Genomic DNA, 22,466 nt, shown 5'->3' with positions numbered 1-22,466 from the left:
TAGAAAACAAGGTGAGGCCACATGCTTGGCTGACACTTATAAACCAAAAGCTAGTAGTGCTAAAGGACTGCTAAGGACCAACTGCTGAAATGTAGAAAATGAAAATGTCTACTGAGCTCATTTAACTGCTTTTTTCCTGCCATAATGAGCCTAAATTTATACATGATATTACAGCTTTTTCTTTACCATAATAATTATTAGTCTTTCCCAAGAAAGAAGAGAAATCACTATCCTCTAAATGTACATGCCACAGGATAACACCTGTCATGAATCAAAGTGCCACAAGATAACTCCAATGTTGATTGTTTTGATAATTCTTGTGACATTTCCTGTGTCCTTAGAAATTATGGGAAATTTTTATTTCTTAAATATACAGTATTTGAATGAAAACATACCTATAGTCCTCAAACACGTAAAAGATTATTAGTGGTTTAGCCATCAAGATACATTTACAGTATAAAACACTTTCAATACTGTACTTGGGCACAAAGATACAAAACTAACTTCAATGGGAGTTCTCGCAGACTCCTAGACTTTAAGGCCAGAAGGGCCATCATGATCATCTAGTCTGACCTCCTGCATATGGTAGGCCACTCCTGTAACAGACCCCAGCCTCTGACTGAGTTACTGAAGACTTCAAATCATGGTTTAAAGACCTCAAGTTACAGAGAATTCACCAATTACACCAATTTAAACCTGCAAGTGACCTGTGCCTCATGCTGCAGAGAAAGGCGAAAAACTACCATTGTTTCTGCCAATCTGACCCAGGGGAAAATTCCTTCCTAACCCCAAATATGGAGATCAGTTAGACCCTATTACTCAGACACCTTAGAAAGAATTCTCTGTAGTAACTCAGAGCCCTCCCCATTTCGTGTCCCATCACAAGCCATGGGAGATATTTGCTGCTGGCAGTTGCAGGTCAATTACATGCCATTGTAGGCAGTCTCATCAGATCATCCCCTCCATACACTTATCAAGTGCAGTCTTGAAACCAGTTAGGTTTTTGCCCCCACTGCTCCCCTTGAAAGGATGTTCCAGAACTTCACTCCCCTAATGGTTAGAAACTTTCATCTAATTTCAAGCCTAAACTTGTTGACGACCAATTTATATCAATTTGTTCTGGTGTCCATATTAACTTAAATAACTCCTCTCCCTCCCTGGTATTTATCCCTCTGATGTATTTTTAGAGAGCCTCCTTTTGGTTAGGCTAAACAAGAAATGCACGTTGAGTCTCCTCTCATAAGGTAGGATTTCCATTCCTCAGATGACCCTAGTATCCCTTCTCTGCATCTGTTCCAGTTTGAATTCATTTTTCTTAAACATAGGAGACCAGAACTGCAGTGTTCCAGATGAGGTCTCACCAGTGCCTTGTGTAGCCCACCCCCCACCACCAGAGACAAGGCATATGGGGGGTGTCCTGCCGGGTCACATGACACCTCTCTCTCCCCCCCTAATTTCTGCAAGCACCAAGCTGCCCTGCAAGGCTTGCTCTGGTTGGCATGCTGGGGGGGGAGGGGCCCTGTGGTGCCTCCCTATCCCCCCACCCCCACCCTTCTCCAGCACATTTTGGATCATGCATAGCTGTGGAGGCAGCGGGACAGAGCAGCTGTTTTCCTGCACTCCAGGTTGTTGCCTCTGCAGCTGGATGCCACCTCCTGGATCTTAATGCTTGACTGGTTTTTTGTTTTTTGTTTTTTGTTTTTTTTACAATGGTGAGTGCCCACGGCGGGTGGGGATGTGGGGAAGGGGAATGGGAACAGATGCAGAGAAGGGATACTAGGGTCATCTGAGGAATGGAAATCCTACCTTATGAGAGGAGACTCAACGTGCGTTTCTTGTTTAGCCTAACCAAAAGGAGGCTCTCTAAAAATAGGAAAGGGCAGGGGAAAATGGGGAGTGGAAGGGGGAGGGATTGGGGAAGAGAAGGGGATATAGGAATCGGCTGGGGGAAGCAGGAGCCCAGCATGTAGCGACCCCTCGGCTGCAGCAGCACGAGAGCAGCAACATCCTGGCAGCAGCCAGTGTCGGAGTGGTTGCCAGCAGTAGCCAGACCGTTCCCCCCAGTATCGGCAACCCAGGTATCACTCCAGGTCGGGGGAGAGAGCCAGTGAGCCAAGGTAACTGGCTTCAGGATGCACGTGTATGCGTGCATGTCTCCACACACACTTTGCCCCAACCCCCAATACAGCAGTCAAACTACTAACAAACTACTAAGTATAAATAGTACTAACACTTCTCTGTCTCTACTAAAAGAACCTTGCCTGAGGCATCCTAGGACTGCATTAGCTATTTTCACAGCCGCGTCACATTGGCAGCTCATGCTCATCCTGAGATCAACCAATATACCCAGGTCTTTCTTCTCCTCTGACATTTCCAACTAATAAGTCCCCGGCTTATAGCAAAAGTTCTTGCTGTTAGTCGCTAAGTTCATGACCTTACATTTTGCACTATTAAATTTCATTCCATTTCTATTATCCCGGTTTTCTAGATCCTCCAGATCTTCTTGTATGATATGCCAGTCCTCCTCCATACTGGCAATTCCTCCCAACTTTGTATCATCTGCAAAGTTTATTAGCACACTTCCACTTTTTGTACCAAGGTCATTAATAAAAATGTTAAATAAGACTGGTCCCAAGACCGATTCCTGAGGAACTCCACTAGTAACTTTCCTCCAGCCTGATAGTTCACTTTTCAGTATGATCCATTGTAGTCTCCCTTTAACCAGGTCCTTATTCACCTTTCAATTCTCATATTAATCCCCATCTTCTCCAATTTAACTAATAATTTCCCAGGTGGAAATGTCTTACTGACATCCAGGTAGATTAGATCTACTGCATTTCTTTTGCTTAAAAAATCAGTTATCTTCTCAGAGAAGATCAGGTTGGTCTGGCATGATCAACCTTTTGTAAAGACATGTTATATTTTATCCCAATTACCTTTTACTGCTATGTCCTTAACTAGTTTCTCTTTCAAAATTACACCAGGTAGAATTTTATAGAGGAAAGGTATGAATTGCTTTGAGCGTTTGGGTATTTTTGATTGGGAGAGGGAGGTAATGAAGTTTGTAGGAATGTTTGCCAGTGAGAGAAGAGTGATTTGGGTTATACAGCAAAGCGGTATGTTCTGCCTTCAGCAGCTAGTTGTGGGTACCCAAGAGGGTTGAACAAGGCTACCATGAAGCTGGACATAGGATGCTCTAGAGAAGGTCTAGCTTATATGGAAGCTTCAGATCTTCAAGTCTTTGTCATGGTGTACAGTGAGAGATGGCAAAGTTGTTGACATAGGCTCTAAATGCAATATTTAAAATCAATTCAGGATGGAACATCTCTGGTTTTGTCTTCGGAGTCTGGGATATTGGTGGACAGCCCTTTAAAAAATTAATGATGACCACTATAGGGGAAAAAAGAGATTAATGCTGTTAAATGCTAAGTCAGTGGCTAATATTATCATTCAGTTTCATTAGGGCTAGGTGTAAAATTTTCAAAAGTATTTAACTTCAGAGCGTAAGTTTTTTTTCTTAGAAAATGTTATGCCTGGCTCTTTGTGTTCAATGGAAGTTGAAGGCACTCAACAGCATGCTGGATCGGACCATAAATTCTCACTGAAAAGAATTTATGTTTTAATCACTAAGCACATAAACCTAAGGGGTCACACTTTTTAAAAGGTTTCAGAGTGGTAGCCGAGTTAGTCTGTATCATCAAAAACAACGAGGAGTACTTGTGGCACCTTAGAGACTAACAAATTTATTTGGACATAAGCTTTTGTGGGCTAAAACCGGTTTTAGCCCTCGAAAGCTTATGCCCAAATAAATTTGTTAGTCTCCAAGGTGCCACAAGTACTCCTTGTTGTTTTTACATTTTAAAAGCAGTCTCTACCTCCCCATCCCACAAATATTTATAGACATCTGAACTTTACATGCAGTACTGTACTTACAAACTCCCCTAATGACACCATAAAGGAGGAGCATAAAGTCAAGCATTTGCATAACTATTGGCAGGATCAAAACCTACTTATATTTGCACTCCACAACTCGAATTGTTAAGCACCCAACTACTGATTTGTCTGCACAAATACTTAGATGCTTGGTTGAATACTACTGAAAATTTGACCCAAATTTGACCCAACCTGTATTTTGAACAATAAAATATAGATAGATGTAAATAGATTTTTAAGCAGTGTCGAAAAACTAACAAGGGTGGAATATCTAAAAATAAACCAACCTTTAAACCCCAAGATGGTAGTGATACAAAACACTTAAGTGCCAATTGAATATATAAGCCAAAAATACCATAAAACTACTAACTAGTAGGTTAAAACATACTTTGACAGATTCCAATAGCCATTTCCAATACTGAAATATGCAGCTTTTCAGAGGTAGTGACAAATTCTACTCTTATGTGCACGTACAGAACACTCATTAAGATCAACAGGGGCCACACATGCACAACAGAGAACAAAATTTGGCTCCAAGCGTTCAGTCAACCCACTGCTTCTTAAGCAGCTAAAAGGCATAAAAAACTGGTTCTGGGCATTTATACCTCCTACAAGCTCACTGAACATACATATTGTGCAAATAAATATCAACTAGACTAATAGGGCAAAATACTTTAGAGACACTATATACAGTTTAAATAATTTATATTATTGCTGAAACTGATGAATACGTGCCACAAAATTCAATATTTTACTATCTGCCTCATTGCCATCTATTTACCTAACACATATAGAGTAAGAAACGTACTGAATGTTCACCAATAATGTTCCAAGAAAACATGGAAAATTTACAAGCAGAACAACATGGTACTGATGAATAGTTCCAGCTTTGTGATTTTCAATAAGGTAGAATGTCTTTTGCAATAGATATTCTAAATTCAGTGCTCTACTTACAGAATATAACATGTGTGGTTATGCTGAATGCCTGGGAAACGATCCAGAAAGAAAGGGCATCTAGTATTCAGGGGGTAGTACCTTATCTGAGTGGGAAGGTCAAACTGAACCAATTTTATTAATCTAGAATTCACTACATCTACCCATCATAAAATAAAATTTAAAAAAATAAAGCTCTGTGGTTTAGTTAAAGTCCTCTATCAGGGGAGGGAGGAGCGGCTAGGGGCAGCTAGTTTTAAAAGGAAAAGTGTGCACATGTGTTACTACTTCATAGTAGGCGTTTTTTGTTCTAGTTTGCAGGTTTTTCCAGTTAACTATATTACAGATTTAAAACTGAGGCTGTATATACACATCTTTCAAGAGAGATTTTCAAAAGCACAAATAGAAGTTAGATGCCTAACTCCCAGGAAATATTTTAATATTAACTCTCATCATTTTTAGTAAGGCAAATTCCAAGTAGCAGCAAATTAAATTATGTTAATTTTCAAAAACTAAAGTGTTTATAAAAAAGTGTACATTATAATGCATCAGAACTATTTTGGGCATCAAGATGAAAGAACTCAGACAGAAAAAATTGCTTACCTATGCATACAATGGTAGAAGTCAGAATTTACATAACAATAACATTAACAACAATAGCCAGAATTCTCAACAACAGGTTTCTATGGTTAGATTCCTGCAGCAAAATTTTCAAAAGCACTTAAATGACTTTAAAATGTTACTCCAATTCCTTATTTAGGTGCCCAAATAACTGGCTTGAAGGTTCAGAATCTATCACTAAAGTCAATAAACAATTTGTATTCAAGAACATCCTTAGTAGGCATTAAACAGTGATTTCATGGGCTTCAATTAGATTTCTCCTTCTGAATTCATGAATTTGAACCTCCATCCTATCTACAGCACACATACTTAATGGAAGAATTATTCAGATCAATGTGAGAGCCTAAATGCTTTTACTTTCCTGTATGTATTACCACAATAAAGTGATTAAACCACAAATGTAAGGAATATATCTGGCATATTAAACTACTGTTCTATTAGAAACTTAAGGAACCTTATTAAATAAAAAACCACACCTACTTGACCTTTTAAAAATGTACTATTGTTACAAAAAGTATAACATCTAAAATTGCTGAAACTGAAGACTGGAAAATATTTTTATTTTTGTTTATTCTGTGCATTATACATCACTTTGTATAATCACTTTCACTCTTTCACTATAATCAGCCTCCTGTGCTTGTGTGAAGATCCCCCAACACAACAAGAGGAGAGAGAAAGATTATTTTAAAAATAAGAAAATGGTGTAAAAAATCAGGATGACGAATCAGAGGTATAATGATATCTTGAACTACCTTTAAAATAATTTTGTTTTTTATTTAGTTTAAATAGTTAAATTTAAGGAGCACAGTTAAGTAGAGCTGCACGAGTGAAGCCAGAAGCTAAATTCATAAGCTCTGTGGGAGAGGAAATGCAAGAAAGCTGTTCCCTCTAGACCTTAGGAGCTCCAAAGGAGCTTGGAAGCATCGGCTATGCATGTGCTATAAAAACGTGCATTTGGCCCATGCATGCTACATAAAACATACATGGCCTCTGAGTTTTAAGAAGCACACTTGTCCCCATACAGAGTTTATGGAGCATACATTGGGTCTGCATGCCTCATGAAGTACCCAGAAATTACTACTGAAACAATTATCCTCCAACCCCTCTAAAACTAGAAAAAGGCACCACTTCTTGTGAATTACAATATATTAATATTTGAAGACCATGGTTTTCAAAAGCAAATTTTCTTTTTGTGGGGGAAGAGGTAGTACCCATAGAGTCACATAAGGGACCAGCAGAAGACTAGATCATACAGATTGACCTCCTGTATGGCACAAGCCACTAACACCGCCCAGCACGCACACACTAAACTCAGCAACCCACAACGAGACCAGCGCATTACAACCCACAGGAGAGCAGACTATTATGTGCCAAAGGGAGAGATAGGGGAGACTGAGGTGTACCAGTGCTTGAAGCCCCCTGAAACAGCCAGGAAATGAATAAATGAGATATACCCAGATAATCCAGACAAATAACCGACACCCACACATTGCCGAGGAAAGCAAAAAACCCCAAGCCTGCCAATCTTATCTATTGGAAAATTCCTTCCCACCCCACATATGGTGATCAGTTAGACCCCAAGCATGTGAACAAGAACCAGTGAGCCAAGCACCTGAGAGAGAGAGAATGCTTGGTGTCACTTCAGAGCCATGGCCCACCCTGCCCAATGTCCCATCTGCTGCCATGGCCAAACCTGATGCTTCAGAGGAAGGAGATTTAAAAAACCTCCCAGAATACATTGGGGGAAAACACCCCTTCCTGATCCCTGCCAGTGGCTGGCTGAAAACCTGAAGCATGAATATTTAGAAACAGAAGATGTAAACCAGAAATGAGCCCCAAGTCTTTTGAGCCCTGCCCCCTACCATCACAAGTAACCACATCATATAAATGCACTAATAAATTTGTTCTGCTCTCTTTATTTGCCCCACAACTCCTATTGGAGTTCTAATTCCCTTCTAACTTCCAGCCTGAATTTGTTCATGGCCAGTTAATATCCATTTATTCTTATGCCAACACCATCTTTGAGCTTAAATAACTCTTCTTGACCCGCCCCAACATGTATTTAGAGAGAACAATCATATCCCACCTCAGCCTTCTTTTTACAAAACAAGCCAAGTTCTTCCAGCCTCCTCTCATAAAACGGGTCCTCCTTTCCCTGTCATCCTAGTAGCTCTTCTGTGCACCTGTTCTACTTTAAATCAATCTTTTCTCAACCTAGATACCTAATCTCTTTTGTTGTTTTAAAAAACAGGATTCTGAGAAAGTGTTGAGGCCACTTAAAAAAATCTCAAATTGGCCTCCAAAACCTGAGGTAATCAAACTCACAAGTTTCTTTTGTAAATATTGGCCTAAAATTTCTAAATCAAATTATTTGATTTATCATAGACCAAAAAAGTTTAAGAAAAATGTCAGATGTGTGCCAATTTTTGCACCACAATATTTTAAAGGCCTGACCAAGTTGGCCTCAAACATTCTAAACATTATATTTTATAGAATAAGGCTGTTGAATTAATTACAGATTAGTTTCAGTCTAGTAAAGTTAAGGATAAAACCACCCAGGGTTATTATAAAAGAAGGCTAGCTGTACTTAACTATGGAGAATGGCTATTTTCTCCATAATACTTAGTGCACAAGTGACATTTCTTAATAAAATTGCTAACTGGGCTCCATTTTTCTAGCAATATTTAAAAGGCAAAATTACATATGGATTAAATCAGCAAAATGTTAGTGGTTTAAAGAACATGTTTTTCCCTTCTGGATTTACTCCCCTGCCACTGAGTCATCTGAAATATTAGATTTTAGTTGTTAAGAAGTTCTGAGTTAAAAGACTGTTGTCTACGTTATCTATTTTATTAGAAAAATACATATTTTTAAAGATATCCTAAACAAAATGGGCCAAGATTTCCCCGGCATAATACCACTGAAGCCACAGATGTTACACTAGGCCCAATAACTTACATGGTTTGGAACATTTACCAGTCACTTACTAGCCAGAAGACTAAATCTAATAAACAGAAGACATTAGTGAGCACTGGTCAGCTGTAATAAACGTCCCCAAGGTAGAACTGATTATTGGGTGAATAAATATATTTTTAGAACACTATCACATGAACTGCCTATACCAGCAGTGATCTGCTATACATATGTACGATACTAGCTCTAGAATGGGTAGAGTATTGCTTTGGAAAGATAACCACAAACTAGAGAAAGCACCAGGACCTGGAATGACCCAGTCCTTCGACCACTCAATAGATGTTTCTCTCTACTTTTAGAGCATTCCCAGGACCCACACACAAGGACAGGGGAAGGACCTTTGATAGCTCATTCCTCTAGGATGAATAATGGGCTATATCCTGCTCTCTTTTCCATGGTTATAATAGAGCAGAATATAGCCCAATGTATTTTTCTGGTTTTCTAAATTTGTACAGTTACAGCTGAAATAATGCTTAAAGAGTTAATGTTGGTCTCAAAATATCTTGTCTTCCATGTATATATATTTAGGTCTGATTGTTTATAGCTGCCAGTTGCTTTCTTAATGAACATTTCACTATTGTGACATAACCTGTTTTGCTGACCTTGTCAAAGGATGGGGTGGGGGGAAGAAGGGAGAGAGAAAACCCAAGAGCACAGACTTAAGTCACAATAAGAGGAGACAAGTAGGAAAACAGATCAAAGAGTACTTTGTTAACTGGGTAACAATGTAAAAAGCAACACTGAAAAGTCAAGTCTAAACAATGAATACAATTTGAAGAATTGTTGCATACATTAAAAGCAACTTATACAATTTTATATACATTTTCATCTGCAGCAAACAACTCACCTGGTAGGAAAATTCAGGCAACATAGTTTCACAAAACTATTTGTCTGGATGACTTATGCTTCGAGGACAGTCAGAACTGTATTTGCAGAATTATGGAGGAGAAATAAAACCAAGCCTATAAAGTGTGTGAAAAATAAATCCAACTGCTAAATCCTTGGGGAATGTAAAGTTTTGTGAACAATGAAGATAATTGTGGTAGTGAACTGAAACCTTAGTGTATTTATGTTTAGTGATGGTTTTTATTGACAGTGACTTCAAGATAAAGAGAAGATTGTGTAGGAAAGGTTAGAGAGAATCCAAGAGACAAATGAAATATTAGGGAACGCATGCTAAGCACTAAAACAGTGCTTCCCCACCTCCAACCCCAAAATTCCCTTTCTGCAAGACTGTTCATGGAAGCCAAGCCTCTTCCATGTTATATAGCATGACATGTATTGTGAAGAGGGACCTCATAACAGATTTTAAATCAAATTAAATAGGAAGTACAGTAGTCTTATGTCACAGTAACCTTAAGAGCATCCTAGAGAGTACTGTGTTTTTTAAACACACGCTTATCTAGTTTTCTTTAATGGCATCATTGTAATTGTACTATAACGGACATGACAGTTTATAATGATCTTTTCAAGGGCTTGTACATTTCTGGCAAAATTTCACCTTTGAGCAGAGAATAAAGATGAGAAATTTGAAGTGAAAAAATGAATGTGGAGACGAAAAATAAGCCATTTGAACACTAAAAAAAGAAAATTGTTTTTCCATCAAATATAATTTTTTCAGATGCTTATTCTGATGTTTTGATAAATATAAGCCATTTCTGAGTTAAAACTGAAAGTGTATTCATATCTGAAGAAATGTCTTCAAATAAAGTCAAGTTATAAAAACATTAAAGTAGGAGAGAAGAGATGCACATTGTGCATCTTTTTAACACTCTGTGAAGATGCAATGCTCTGCATGAATGAGTGTTTCTCTCTAGGAGTAAATCTTACTGAAATAAATGTATCCAAGTTCATTTAGCTTATTAGACATCGAAATGCGCTCGCATGGATTCCTCTGTCCTCTTCCTTTGTCATTCTCTTCTACATATCAGCATACACAAGGGAAAAACTAAGTTAGAATTCCCACATCTATGAAATCATGAAACAAACAAGGCATTTTTCCCTCCAGAAAGGAGCAGTTAGTAGTCCTGTGGAGCAGATAGGACATCCTGTTTGAAAAAAGCCCCAAAATCCATAGGAAATCCAAACCCTAACCCCACAGAACTATGGGGATCTGTACAGAATGCCTGCGCCAGCAGCACAACTGGCTCTGTGGTCACACCACCATTGTTAATGGTCTGCAGATGTGTATGATCCTATGTATATACCCCCAACCCATCCCACCCTATAGCCACAAAGAAGAGGCATAAGACATAAATTAGAAGTTAAAGATGCAAAGAGCAATACTGACTTTGATAGGAAAACCTCAGGGTATTTTAAGAGGGGAAGAGGTCCACTTATAAGGGTCCTAAAGTTTTATATAACTGCTGAGAGATCAACCCACTTTCAAGGTGCACTTCCTGAAATGTGCAATTTTTATTTGATTGGGTGTTTGCATGTAATACACCTCTTCTACTTTTTTAAAAATAATAGAAGGAACAAAACCGATTTGTGTAATATTATGACCAACAGAATCTTGAATGTTGTGGGTTTAGTTTTAATTACAGTTCCTATTATTAGTATAATTCAGCATGCTTACAATACCATAAATTACAGTACATCTTTTTCAGAAGGCAACAAGAAGCAGGCTATTAAATGGTCTCAGCCTGTAACTATTTTTCAACAACATACTGGAACATGTTCATAGAATCATATAAAACTGATGGTAAAATGTGCACGGAGGTATTAGAATTGTGCATTTAGATGTGTAGAAAAAAAAAAACTCTCAAGCCACATACAATGTATGTAGTCTAGTCCATATTACACATGCTGTAAAAATTACAATATGTAAATTCAAAAGATCAAAGTACATGCACCACATTTCACTTAGTTTCAAGCACGTGCCTTCTCTTGCACTGAAGAAAATATGTAAAATCATACACAAGCTAAATAAACCAAAAGCCTAAGGTATGCCTTGAATGCCCCCAAATCAACTTGGTAAGATGGGTCTTTGACTTAATATATCTTTCCATCTTTCCTGCTTATCTTTTTTCATTTCTGGAAACACACTCCTTATCTTGATTGCCATCTCCTGCTCAATTTGATACCCAGTATTCACAATAATGTCCAATTCCTGATGCGGGTGATGTATGCAGATAGTTAAATCCTGCATTTTATTTTCCTGTTTGATAGTATTAACTATTTTCTATTTTACACCCAGGGGCTACAAAACTTTTAAAAAATGTTTACAAAATCAGCATTATAGTTTTAAAAAAGAAGACACGGCAAACAAATTATTCAATACAAGCTTCCACAGTCAAGTCCCTTTAAAATGGCAAAAAACAAAACAAAAAATAAACAATACTGTAATATTTTATACTCTATAGAATATAAAAGTTTATAAAACTATGCATCACTAACAACACAGCTAATTTCATTAAAAATAAAATTGAACCCTAGACCTCAGGGTTACAAAGAAAAGCTTGAAAACATGAACCCTGAAAGTCTCAAAAACAAAACAAAAAAAAAAAATCACCAGAAAAATCACAAGACAATCACAAGTTTTTCAGAAGCTCATGATTTTTTGGGAACAAGAGCTGGCAATACTGCATTAAATACACAGAGAGAGGATTTACCTTAACCAGATAGGTCAGGTCCATTATATATCAAATGGTGTGACGTCACCAAAAATTTGAATATTGAATCATCATGACATTTGTCTACACTGAAAAAGTGAGCAATGTTTTAAAATACGTTAACAGGTTTTTAAAACGTCAGCTTGCATATAGAATGAGGAGTACTTATACAGACTAACACGGCTACCACTCTGAAACCTGTCAGTTTGCACACACTGTAGATAAAAGGTATTAGCTGACAGAGATTAAATCTATACAGAGCAGAAGCAGAAAACACACAGATGTGTTGTCACGCTTACCCATTTTACTTTTGTCACTCAGCACACAGTTCTGATGTTTAACCTTCAAGATGTGCTCTTTATAACGCTGACTTTTCTAAAGGTAATCTTCATGTATGACTTAAAAAGCACACAGAAAAAAACAGCAACTGAGAAAATAAGGCTACAGTATAGAGAACAATATATGATCACCTGTTTCTCTGAAAGCTAAGTATATAATCTGTAAAAAGTCTGCATGTCTGCACAAAGAACTTACAGTTCAGCTCACCCCCAAGAAATGCAATAGTGGGCCTGATTCTGCTCTTGCTTACACCAGTTTCAATCCATTAATTACAGTGGAGATAATCCTGATTTACACTGTTGTATGTTGCTGCAGAATAAGGCTCAACAGAAGTGTGGAAGTTCATAAAGAAGGATGAAACTTTGCCCTGAAGTCACTCTGTTGTGTCCAGGTATTGCAACCCACCTGGACTCAACATCTGCCTACATAAGGAGTACAGGACTGGGCCCAGGAGTTGCATGCATTTACCTGAGGGGAAAAAATTGACCTTAAGTATGTGAAGTAGCTTGCTGTTCTAAGAAAATCATAAAGGAGTACGTCATCACATTTTATTACTACAACAAAAAAAGATTCAATCCACTGGGGTGAAAAAATCACCACACAGTCTAATTTTAACTACTTTCAACAGCTGTATTAATAGAGGTACATTATTAAAGCCTGTGCCTTGAAGAAACTGCTACATAATAAAGAAGATGTGAAACTGTTTCAAAGCACGTACGTAACCTAAGGATCCTTAGGTTTGTCAGAATATCTAGGGCTTTGCTGAAACTGGAACATTATGTTTCCAGTTATACCTCATGGCAAAGCTGGAAAGAAGTAAAATCCTAGAAGACCCATTCACGCAGCCATTGTAAAATGTGTTACCAGTAGATCTTAAATGCTTCAATGAAATCATTTTTCATAAAATTTAAAAAATATATTTTGTCCAATGTGACTTAAAAATATGTTGCAGATCTATTCTTTTCTTTTTCCACCTTAAAATCCCATCCTACTTCCTAGCACATCTAAATGGATTAATAGAAAATATATGCATTCCTCATGTCTAAAAATAACTTCACTTTAGTTTGCTATGAAAATTTTTTATTCATTTCACTTTTCCTTTATACCTAACTTTAATATTTAATAATTCAGAACCAACGTATTGTTCAAAAAGTTTGTTTTCATCATATTTGTATTTTAGAACTCTTTGTACGTGAAGTGACAACATTCCTCTAATACTAGGACACTTTTCAAAATCACCATTTAATATTATAATATCAAACATTTACTTTTCAGTTTTTCTTTATTTAACAGGTATATGGCAGTGGCTCCCAAAAGTCCCAGTCAGAATTTGGGATCCTATTATTCTAGGTGCTGCATAAACACATGAACCTATCTCCAAAAAAGCAGACAGTTTAAGGCCACAATCCTGCCCTGAACCCCAAGCAGATGGACCTCTCTGCTCGTATGGAGCTCAGTGCAGAATTTGATTACCAGTTACCTTGGGGGGGGGGGGGAATCAACCAAGACAACAAAGGAGAATGGGTGAAATGGAACCACAGTCTCCCAAAATGGCACTGTTAGGACTGAGGGACCATCCTGCATTCTGTTATACATGGATAGACTCCCTGCAGACTTCAGTAGGGCTTTGTGTGGAAGTAGCCCAAATAGATTAGAATATAGGCTCTGGATCTAAATTTAGTAATTTGATTAAAATAGTGATTAGAGAATCCTAGTCAAAGTTTTATGTCCATCTGCATGATGCACACCATTATTTCATTATTTTTAAGCAATTTTTCTATGCCACTAGTGTATTTTATCCACTGTAACACAAAATGTTCTCAAAATAAATCTTCAAAACAAACTTATTAATAATGTGGTTAAGTACAAGACTCCCATCACCTGCAAGCAATATTTTACTAAGCAGAGATTTTTAACCATTAAAGAAATAATGTCATTCACCTATTTAAATCCAATGTAGCTTTCCAAAGCCATTTTAAAAAAGACCACCAAATTTAGCTGAAGCTTTCTGAAAAATAACAACACACAAAACCAATTACTTCACTGCCTTTTTGTCTTTAATGGCACTCTTTCACTAGCCTACTGAAATTATTTTTTCCTGTTTAATGAGATAGTGCCACAATGGCAAGCATACATTAATACTAAAGAACCAGTCAAAATAGCTTAAATCATATTCACCGTATCAGCTATGACTCCTGTCCACGTACTCCAAGTCTATATTTTTATCTACAAGCATAATCTTACACCTAATTATAGCCTCCCTAGTAAAACAGCTGTAGAGGTTGATTTAGTTTTGTAAAATATAATATCCACATTGCAACCAAAATTTTAGTAGCCTAATACGTACCTTCTTTTCTTAAAAACTTGACTGTATATTAGAGGAATTTATGTGCTCCTTGAATATGAAGTCTGCTGCAGTTTCCACGGTACACATCTGATGAAGTGAGCTGTGGCTCACGAAAGCTCATGCTCAAATAAATTGGTTAGTCTCTAAGGTGCCACAAGTACTCCTTTTCTTTTTGCGAATACAGACTAACACGGCTGTTCCTCTGAAACCTTGAATATGTATGACTTCTATAATTTGTTATGCTGCCTGTATCTATTGGTGTGATATATTCTTCATCAAACACCATTTCATTAGACTCTAGAATAAAGTAATCATACCACTTTTGCCTTCTCACATAGCAAACAGTTCTTTATTAAAAGTACAGCTGAACCATTAGGAAAATAGTAAATGCTACTATACTCTGAACACCACAATAACATTGTTGAAGAACTCATAGAAGGATATAATCTGTTGACTGATTGTACAGGACAAAGACATTATGTGCAATCAGAAAAATAGCGATCTAAATGTTAATATGTATGTTTATACAAATTGCAATTTATATAACAAATGCATATAAACCCTTAAGCTAGTATTATAATAAGCCATGATAGATATCTAACATTTATGATACAGCTTCTTACTGATATGACCTCACTCAGGCACCTGAAAACAACTTGTATTTATGGGCAGAAATAAATAAACCAAAATATTTTTCAGTGATGAGGCTCTGTGAATGTATTTTTCATCTTTTTATGATCAGTAATTTACATCCTGATATATGTGCACTTAAAAACAGTAAAGAGGGGGAAAGATTAGAGATACATTTACTTACGTTCTCATATAGAAATCTGTATATTAAAGCCATCATGACTTATCCATTACTTCTTACCTCATACGACCAAACGCACTGGGTTCCACCAAACCGTCGGACGCATCTTCCCACTTCCACATCCTCATGTGTGGTGTACATTTCTCGAAGACATTCACTTATATGTGGCACCATTCTCCTAAGAACTTCTCGACTGAAGATCATTCCTGGTCCTCCCATGCAGAAATTTTCTCCAGGCTCAAGCCCGAGTTTTCCAAGTTCTTCAATATTTCCCAGACCAGTTTGCCCCAAATAGAGAGGTTTACTGCTGTTCAGTGACCTAAGGAATTCCTCCAATTTTTCCCCTAGGAAGAGAAAAGGTGAGCATTATCTTTTCAGCTCTTGTAACAGTCATCTAGTTTTCTGCATCTCAACCATTCTTTAAATGTAAGAAGCACCTTTGTCATAATTTTCTATAATAGTCTAATATAGTTTCCTGTGTTCCAATGCACACTTAAAAAGAAAAAAAAAATCACACCCAACTGATCTTCCTATTCTGACATAAGTTTTAAGGTATTTTACATCAGCAAAACCATTAGTGTAGACACATTTATATCAGCAAAAAAGTACTTTTGCTGGTATAGTTCCTTTCATTTGGATAACTGCTACAAGCTATATGGGGAAAAAAACATTATTTTGCCAGTATAAAATTTATCTTGCATTAGGATGGTTTGCCAGTACAACAGTACTGGAACTCCATTTCCAGTATAAGTTCTCTATAAAAATAAGGAGAAGTATATAGAAGTCATAATTAGACCTGACATCCTAGTAAACTTACATGGGCAAAATCTGCATTGATATATTACCCCAAATGGAGAATATCATGCCAGAAACAAATATAATGGGATTAATTAAAAAAAAATACAACTGATGTATTAATTTAAACCTGTTTTTTGTCAAATATTCTTTCATATTCCCCCAAAGTCTATACCAGAGTTCAGTCACTTGTCCAGATGTTTCCAATGATGCAAAGCATTACAGCAAAAGATAACTTGATATCAATTTCTCCTTCTGAGAACATTTTCTTAAAGTTTAAATTTGGTGTATAAATTTAGCCTTGCAGCAATTTAAAAAAATTGGTTGCTTCCAAGTTACAGATGAGTACAAAAGAAGAGTGGCAGTTTTTCTTTCTGTACTACTTCTATACTGTAAAATGTGTGTGTGTATATATATGAATATATATAATTATGAAATGTAGCAAGCAAGTTAGTCCATAAAGTCATTTAAAAAAAATAAAGTGACAAAATTAAATAGGTAGAAAATCATCTCCTTCATTAGCAAAATTGCTACATTCCATAACATCTTTAATAGGCACTCCAAATTTAGCCCTCATGCTAATAATATACATAATCCATTGATGGTGAGAAAATTTTGCTTATCAGAACACAACCATTTTGCCTTAAGCAGCAGCAAACATTGTAAGGCAGCATGTATCTGAAGGCCATTTTCCAATGGTACTAAAAACTTAAATAGAAAGCATGCTGCAAAAGCTTTTCAGAGATATACTGCAAAGCATGACAATGGCTTGGCAAGGAACCTTTGCAACATTAATGGACAAAAATAATAAAGGAAAATCCTGGATTCAAAGGATGTATGGAACAACAAAAAGGAATTACCAGTATTTTATCAAAAATATCTATATGTTAAAAATGCAGCAAAAGATACATTACAGTTGCATTTCATTTTAAAAAAGTTAAGTCTAATGCAAATTACTTTTGCCAGATCTAAATTCAGTCATTAACTCATACTGCTGTGCCCAAGTAGGATGGGTGTCTGACTTGTAATACTACCTGTATTGTGAGCAGCAACAGTTGTATTCAGAGGAGTAAGATGAGGACGGACTGCCACCCTTAGGCTGCATAGCTGAGCTATGTGGGAAGCTTTAAACACACAACAGTGAAAAGCATAACTGAATTCCCACCACCTTGGTCTTAATCTCTTCCCTAAAGTTCATCTTAAATTCTGCATCTGGTGAAACCTGGCAGATTTCTTTCCTTTGACCAAAGTAAGTGGCCAGACTGCAGTAAGGTATCCTCTTTAAGTCAGCCAACCTAGAGGCACATCATTAAAATAATAAATATTTGGTTCAAACAGTGAGGCATTTGGTTGATCCTTAAGTATAATTTCCAGCACATCATCTTCACCGCCCTTAATGCATTCAAGAATATTGATTTTTCACCGAAAAAGCCTTGGTTCCTGAATATTAATATCACTAAAAGCTTTGCGGCCCACCAACTGCCTTCACTATGCAACTTGATTACAGTTCCAGCTACTGTGCCTTGTATAATATACATCACTTGGAAACCACCCCAGTACGCACACGGAACAGAGAAGCGAGGTTAACCCCACAACACCTCGGAGAGCAGACACATATCGAAGTTTCTCTGGATGCGAACCAACACACCCTTTGGAGATATAAGGTATAAGGGAAGTGGAACACTTTTAAAAGCCTCTGAGACTGGACAGTTCATCCTCATTTATTACAAAAGTCAGATGAATGTTCCCCGCTACTCAGTGGCAGAAGCAACTTACTATATTAGCAAGCAAGTATGTTAGGACTAAAAAGTATCCTCATTCCTTAACCATAAGTGTACTCTGGGATAACAGTGCCTTAGCATATCTCAGATCTGAGGATTACTACTGACTTCTATGAGTAGTGAACAGCTACTAGCATCTTGAAGGAATCAGTATTTAAAGATAATACGTAAATTCATACACAATATTACAGTCTGCTACAAATAAAAGTAATTGCATTCAGTTGCTATTGTCCTGGCTTTCGGGGGTGAAAAGGGAAGAGACAAATTGGAGTGAAGGAGAAAAAGCAACACTAATCCCTCAAATAATCACGATCTCTGAACTACCCTTGGGATAACATCGAAGAGCTCCTTTAAAAGATTATTGAGGATTCCAGGCGAAAACCCTGCATTATACATTAATTTCTCAAGCCCGGGCGAAAGCTAGAGTGGAGACCTCATCTCCAACACACCCGCAAAACTGAAGTCTCTCGGACACCTGTACTGGCAATTCTGTTTCCAGCTATAAACCCCTGCTGAAGCGTTGGGATTAAGAGACAAAATATGGAGATTTAGCTTTTAGCGATCGCTGACAGGGCTCAGCCAAGCGCTGGCTACATTTTTCAAAACTACCCAGAGGAAGACAGAAACACAGGTGGTGTGTGTTTGTCCAGCCAGTGGGGACGCGCTGAAGAACAGGAGTCAGACCTGCTGCCAGATCTCACTCTTTTTGCGGGGATTAGCACAGAATGAAGGAAGCTCACCTACTAGGGTTAGTTTTAAGGGAGTTTTTAAAAGGTTTGAGCGGTTACTTATGTACGTTTCAATAAGATAGTTAAAGTTTCCCGCATTTATGGGACTCTCACTTATACAGATGGTCCCGGTTTGGCGGCTCTGGAAAGTGGGGGAGAAGAGGGGATAGAAACGGGTTTTAGTTATTGCTTCTGACGATCCACGTGGCATGTCATTGCCCCTGATGGGACTCTCCCCCCACATCCAGCCGGTCCCGGTTTGGCAGCTCTGGGAAGTGCCCCGGGAGGGGGTGAGCATTTGGGGACGGGTGTTGAGTGCCCAGCATCACCTTTGATGTAGACATCGTCGTCCGCCCGCATGAACCACTCGTACTTGTCCAGATAGTGGTCGTGCATGTACTTGATCATCATGAAGGATTTCTTCTGGGGCGGGTAGGAGTCGTCCACCCCGGGCAGGGCGACGACCGGCAGCGGCGGCAGCCCGGGCCCGGCGAGCGGGGCGGTAGAGCCCTGGCTGGAGAAGAACTCCACCCTGCCGGGGATGAAGCGCGCCCAGGTCCGCTGCGCCGCCACCGCCCGGCTGCCCAGGTACTTCTGGGCCGTCATCACCCCCACGTAGAGGAAGTTGCGGGGCTTGGCACAGCCCGCGGGACCCCCCCAGTCTCCGCTCCCGTTGTGGCTGCTCCGGTGCCTGCCGCTCCGCTTCTCCCCGGCTTCCTCCTCCTCCTCCGGCTCCCCGTCCCCGCCGGGCGCGGCTGCAGGGCTGGGGACGGTGCCCCCCTCCGCCTGCGGCTGCAGCTCCCAAGGGCTGCTCCTGAAGCCGGTGCCCCCCAGCACGGCCGCCGCCGCCGCCTCCTGCTGCGCCCGGGCGCCCCCCGCCGCGCGGCCGTAGTAGGAGCAAAGGCTGGAGGCGCGTCTCTTCCTCTCGCTCATCTCGGCCACTCTGGGGGCGATGAGCCAGGAGGCGGCGGTGAAGCCCAGCACCAGCCCCAGCACCACGCTCAGCCAGGCTCTGCGGGACCGCGCTGCCATGGTGCGGGCGGGCGGGGCGGCTCCGGGGCGGGAGGGTCCCGCACACGAGCTGCGGGGCGAGGAGGCTGCTGCCGGGGTCCCCGTGCCGAGTTAGTGCCTGGCGGCCCGGCCCCGGCGCCTCCTCCCGCTCCGACGGCGGCTGCTGGCGTCTGTTGCTCGGAACGAAACTTCTCCCGGCGGCGGCGGCAGCGAGAAGCCGGGCGGCGGCGGCCCCTCCACTGCTGGCACCTTGTCACCGCCGCGGCTGGTCCCTCCCCGCCCCTCCCACCGCTCAGCCTCCTCCACGCGGCGGCGGCGGCCCCAGCTCGCCGCTCATCCCACTCCCGCGGCGGCCGCCGAGCGCCACACCCAGGGGGGAGCAGCCGCCGCCGCCGCCGCCTGGACCCCGGGCAGGGCGAGTCCCCGCCGCAGCTGCTTCTCCGGAAGGAAACGATTTTTTTACGGGCCGCCTCCTTTTTCCAGATCTTCCTCCCCGTCCTCCTCCTGCTGCGCTCCCTGCCCGGCCCAGGGTCGTGCCCCCCTTCCGCCCCCCACCTTCGGTTCCCCTTTCCCCACTCGCTGCCCCTGGCGCCCCGTCCTTCCTCCAACTCCTAACAGGGGCGAGGGACCTTGCACAGCAGCTCCCGCGTCCTTCCTCCCAGCTCCAGCCTGGGCTCATCCTGGTGCCCTAGCCCAGCCGCGCTACCCTGCTGCAGGGCGCAGCAGCGGCGGGATCGGGGTGGAGGGGTCAGGAAAGTCCTAAAGCATCAGGCTGGGCTAGACTACCAGCCACGCCGTCCCTCCAGGTCCTGGGAGCATCGGGCAGCTTAACGCTAGTGAGAGAAATGCCCCTTCCAGCAGCAGCTGCTGTCCAATCAAGTGTGTAGGTATTGGAGGCCGGGGGACCTTAACACTGCACCCACACCTTTACTCATCCCCCACCGCTATAACGGGGAGAGCGGTATTGCGTCACCAGCACTCACACGTTTTCTTTAGCTGAAAGAGGGCACAGGACTTCACAAAAAGAGAGGAGTGCCCGGTTTTCCCTTCAAAAGGATAATTACTAAAGGCAACGTGGTGATATATTTTGTGAGGGAGGCTGTGGAAACTTCAGTCCTCCACCCCATCTGTTCCTTGGCTTTGAACACTTAATAACTTTCAAGCCAGGAAATGTATTCCTCTCCTCCTCCGTGGCTTGTTTATTATACATCAGATGTAAAGAAGGCAAGACTGAGTGACATTGAGGTGGGGAGGAGAGAAGGCTGGTAGAGCCAGATAAAAGCAATGGAAGAGTGGGAAAAAGAAGATATTTTATAGAACAGGGTTGTTTTTTTTCCAAAAATGGTAATTCTCTCACATTATTCTCAGCTCGAAGAATGAAACTCCTTTTCCATTTCTGTTTTTGACGAAAGTCAGTATAGATATTTTACGTCTTCATTGTAGAATATGTAAGCCTTATTCCTAAAGTATACTTTGCATACTTAATAGAAGAACCCACTCTGCATAGTCATTACCCACAGAGAGGTTACTTCCAAAGTAACTTTTGTTCTCAGACTGTACTGTTTCCACAGAGCTATAGCATGGAAGCTTATCAATGTTTTTTAGAAGTGACGCTTCTTAGGATCAAGAGATATCCATGGGCTCTAACATGCCACCCTTTGTTAGCCATCTCTAAGAAGATAAGAATGGTCTGACCCAGTATGGCCAAAGGTCCATCTAGCCCAATATCCTGTCTTCTGACCGTGGCCAATTCCAGGTGCTGCTGCCTGAATGAACAGAATGGGTAATCATCAAGTGATCCATCCCCTGTCACCCATTCCCAGCTTCTGGCACACACAGGCTAGGGCACCATCCCTGCCAATCCTATCTAATAGCCATTGATGGACCTATCCTCCATGCATTTATCTAGGTTTTTTTTTAACCCTGTTATAGTCTTGGCCTTCACAACATCCTCTGGCAAAGAGTCCCACAGGTTGTGCGTTGTGTGAAGAAATACCTCCTTTTATTTGTTTTAAACCTACTGTCTGTTAATTTCATTTAGTGACCCCCTAGTTCTGCTATTATAAAAAGGAGTAAATTTCTTTATTTACTTTCTCACACCAGTCATGATTTTGTAGACCTATATCAGATTCCCCCTCTCCCTTTGTCATCTCTTTTCCAAACTGAAAAGTCCCAGTCTTATTAATCTCTCCTCATATGGAAGCTGTTACATTCCCCTAGTCATTTTTGTTGCCCTTTTGTCCCTTTCCTAATTCCAATACATTTTTTGAGATATCCCTCAGTTCTTCTCTAACTGCTTGCCATCTTGTAGCCATGTCAGTCCCAGAATATGAGAGAAACAAGGTAGGTAATGTAGTATCTTTTACTGGACCTACTTCTACTAGTAAAAGGTGCAAGCTTTTGAGCTACACTATGCTTCCTTCCCAATTGCCACCCTTGCAAATTTAGCTTGCTCTCTGAGACTTAGGCTAGTTTCTTTCAGTCTTGTGCATCAACAGATGTTCATTTACAGCTATGCAGCCCCTTTGTCTTCAAATTATGGCCTCAGTGATACCAGTGCACCTGTATTACCTTCAGTAT

At 40.3% G+C, this 22,466-nt stretch overlaps 1 protein-coding gene across 1 annotated transcript in view; it reads right to left on the bottom strand.

Moving 5' to 3' along the window:
* Nucleotides 1-20,388, bottom strand: part of CHSY3 (chondroitin sulfate synthase 3) — a 271,645-nt gene extending 251,257 nt beyond the window's left edge. Inside the window, exons 1-2 of the mRNA XM_048851000.2 lie at nucleotides 19,205-20,388; nucleotides 15,632-15,915 (exon numbers count right to left, since the gene is read on the bottom strand). Coding sequence (XP_048706957.2) covers nucleotides 15,632-15,915; nucleotides 19,205-19,907 — 987 coding nt within the window. The 5' untranslated portion in view covers nucleotides 19,908-20,388. The remainder of the gene's footprint in view (nucleotides 1-15,631; nucleotides 15,916-19,204) is intronic.
* Nucleotides 20,389-22,466: the final 2,078 nt, after the last annotated feature.

This window comes from Caretta caretta, chromosome 5 (genome assembly GCF_965140235.1).
Source record: "Caretta caretta isolate rCarCar2 chromosome 5, rCarCar1.hap1, whole genome shotgun sequence".
Taxonomy (NCBI): domain Eukaryota; kingdom Metazoa; phylum Chordata; order Testudines; family Cheloniidae; genus Caretta; species Caretta caretta.
This window is presented reverse-complemented; position numbering and strand designations above follow the sequence as displayed.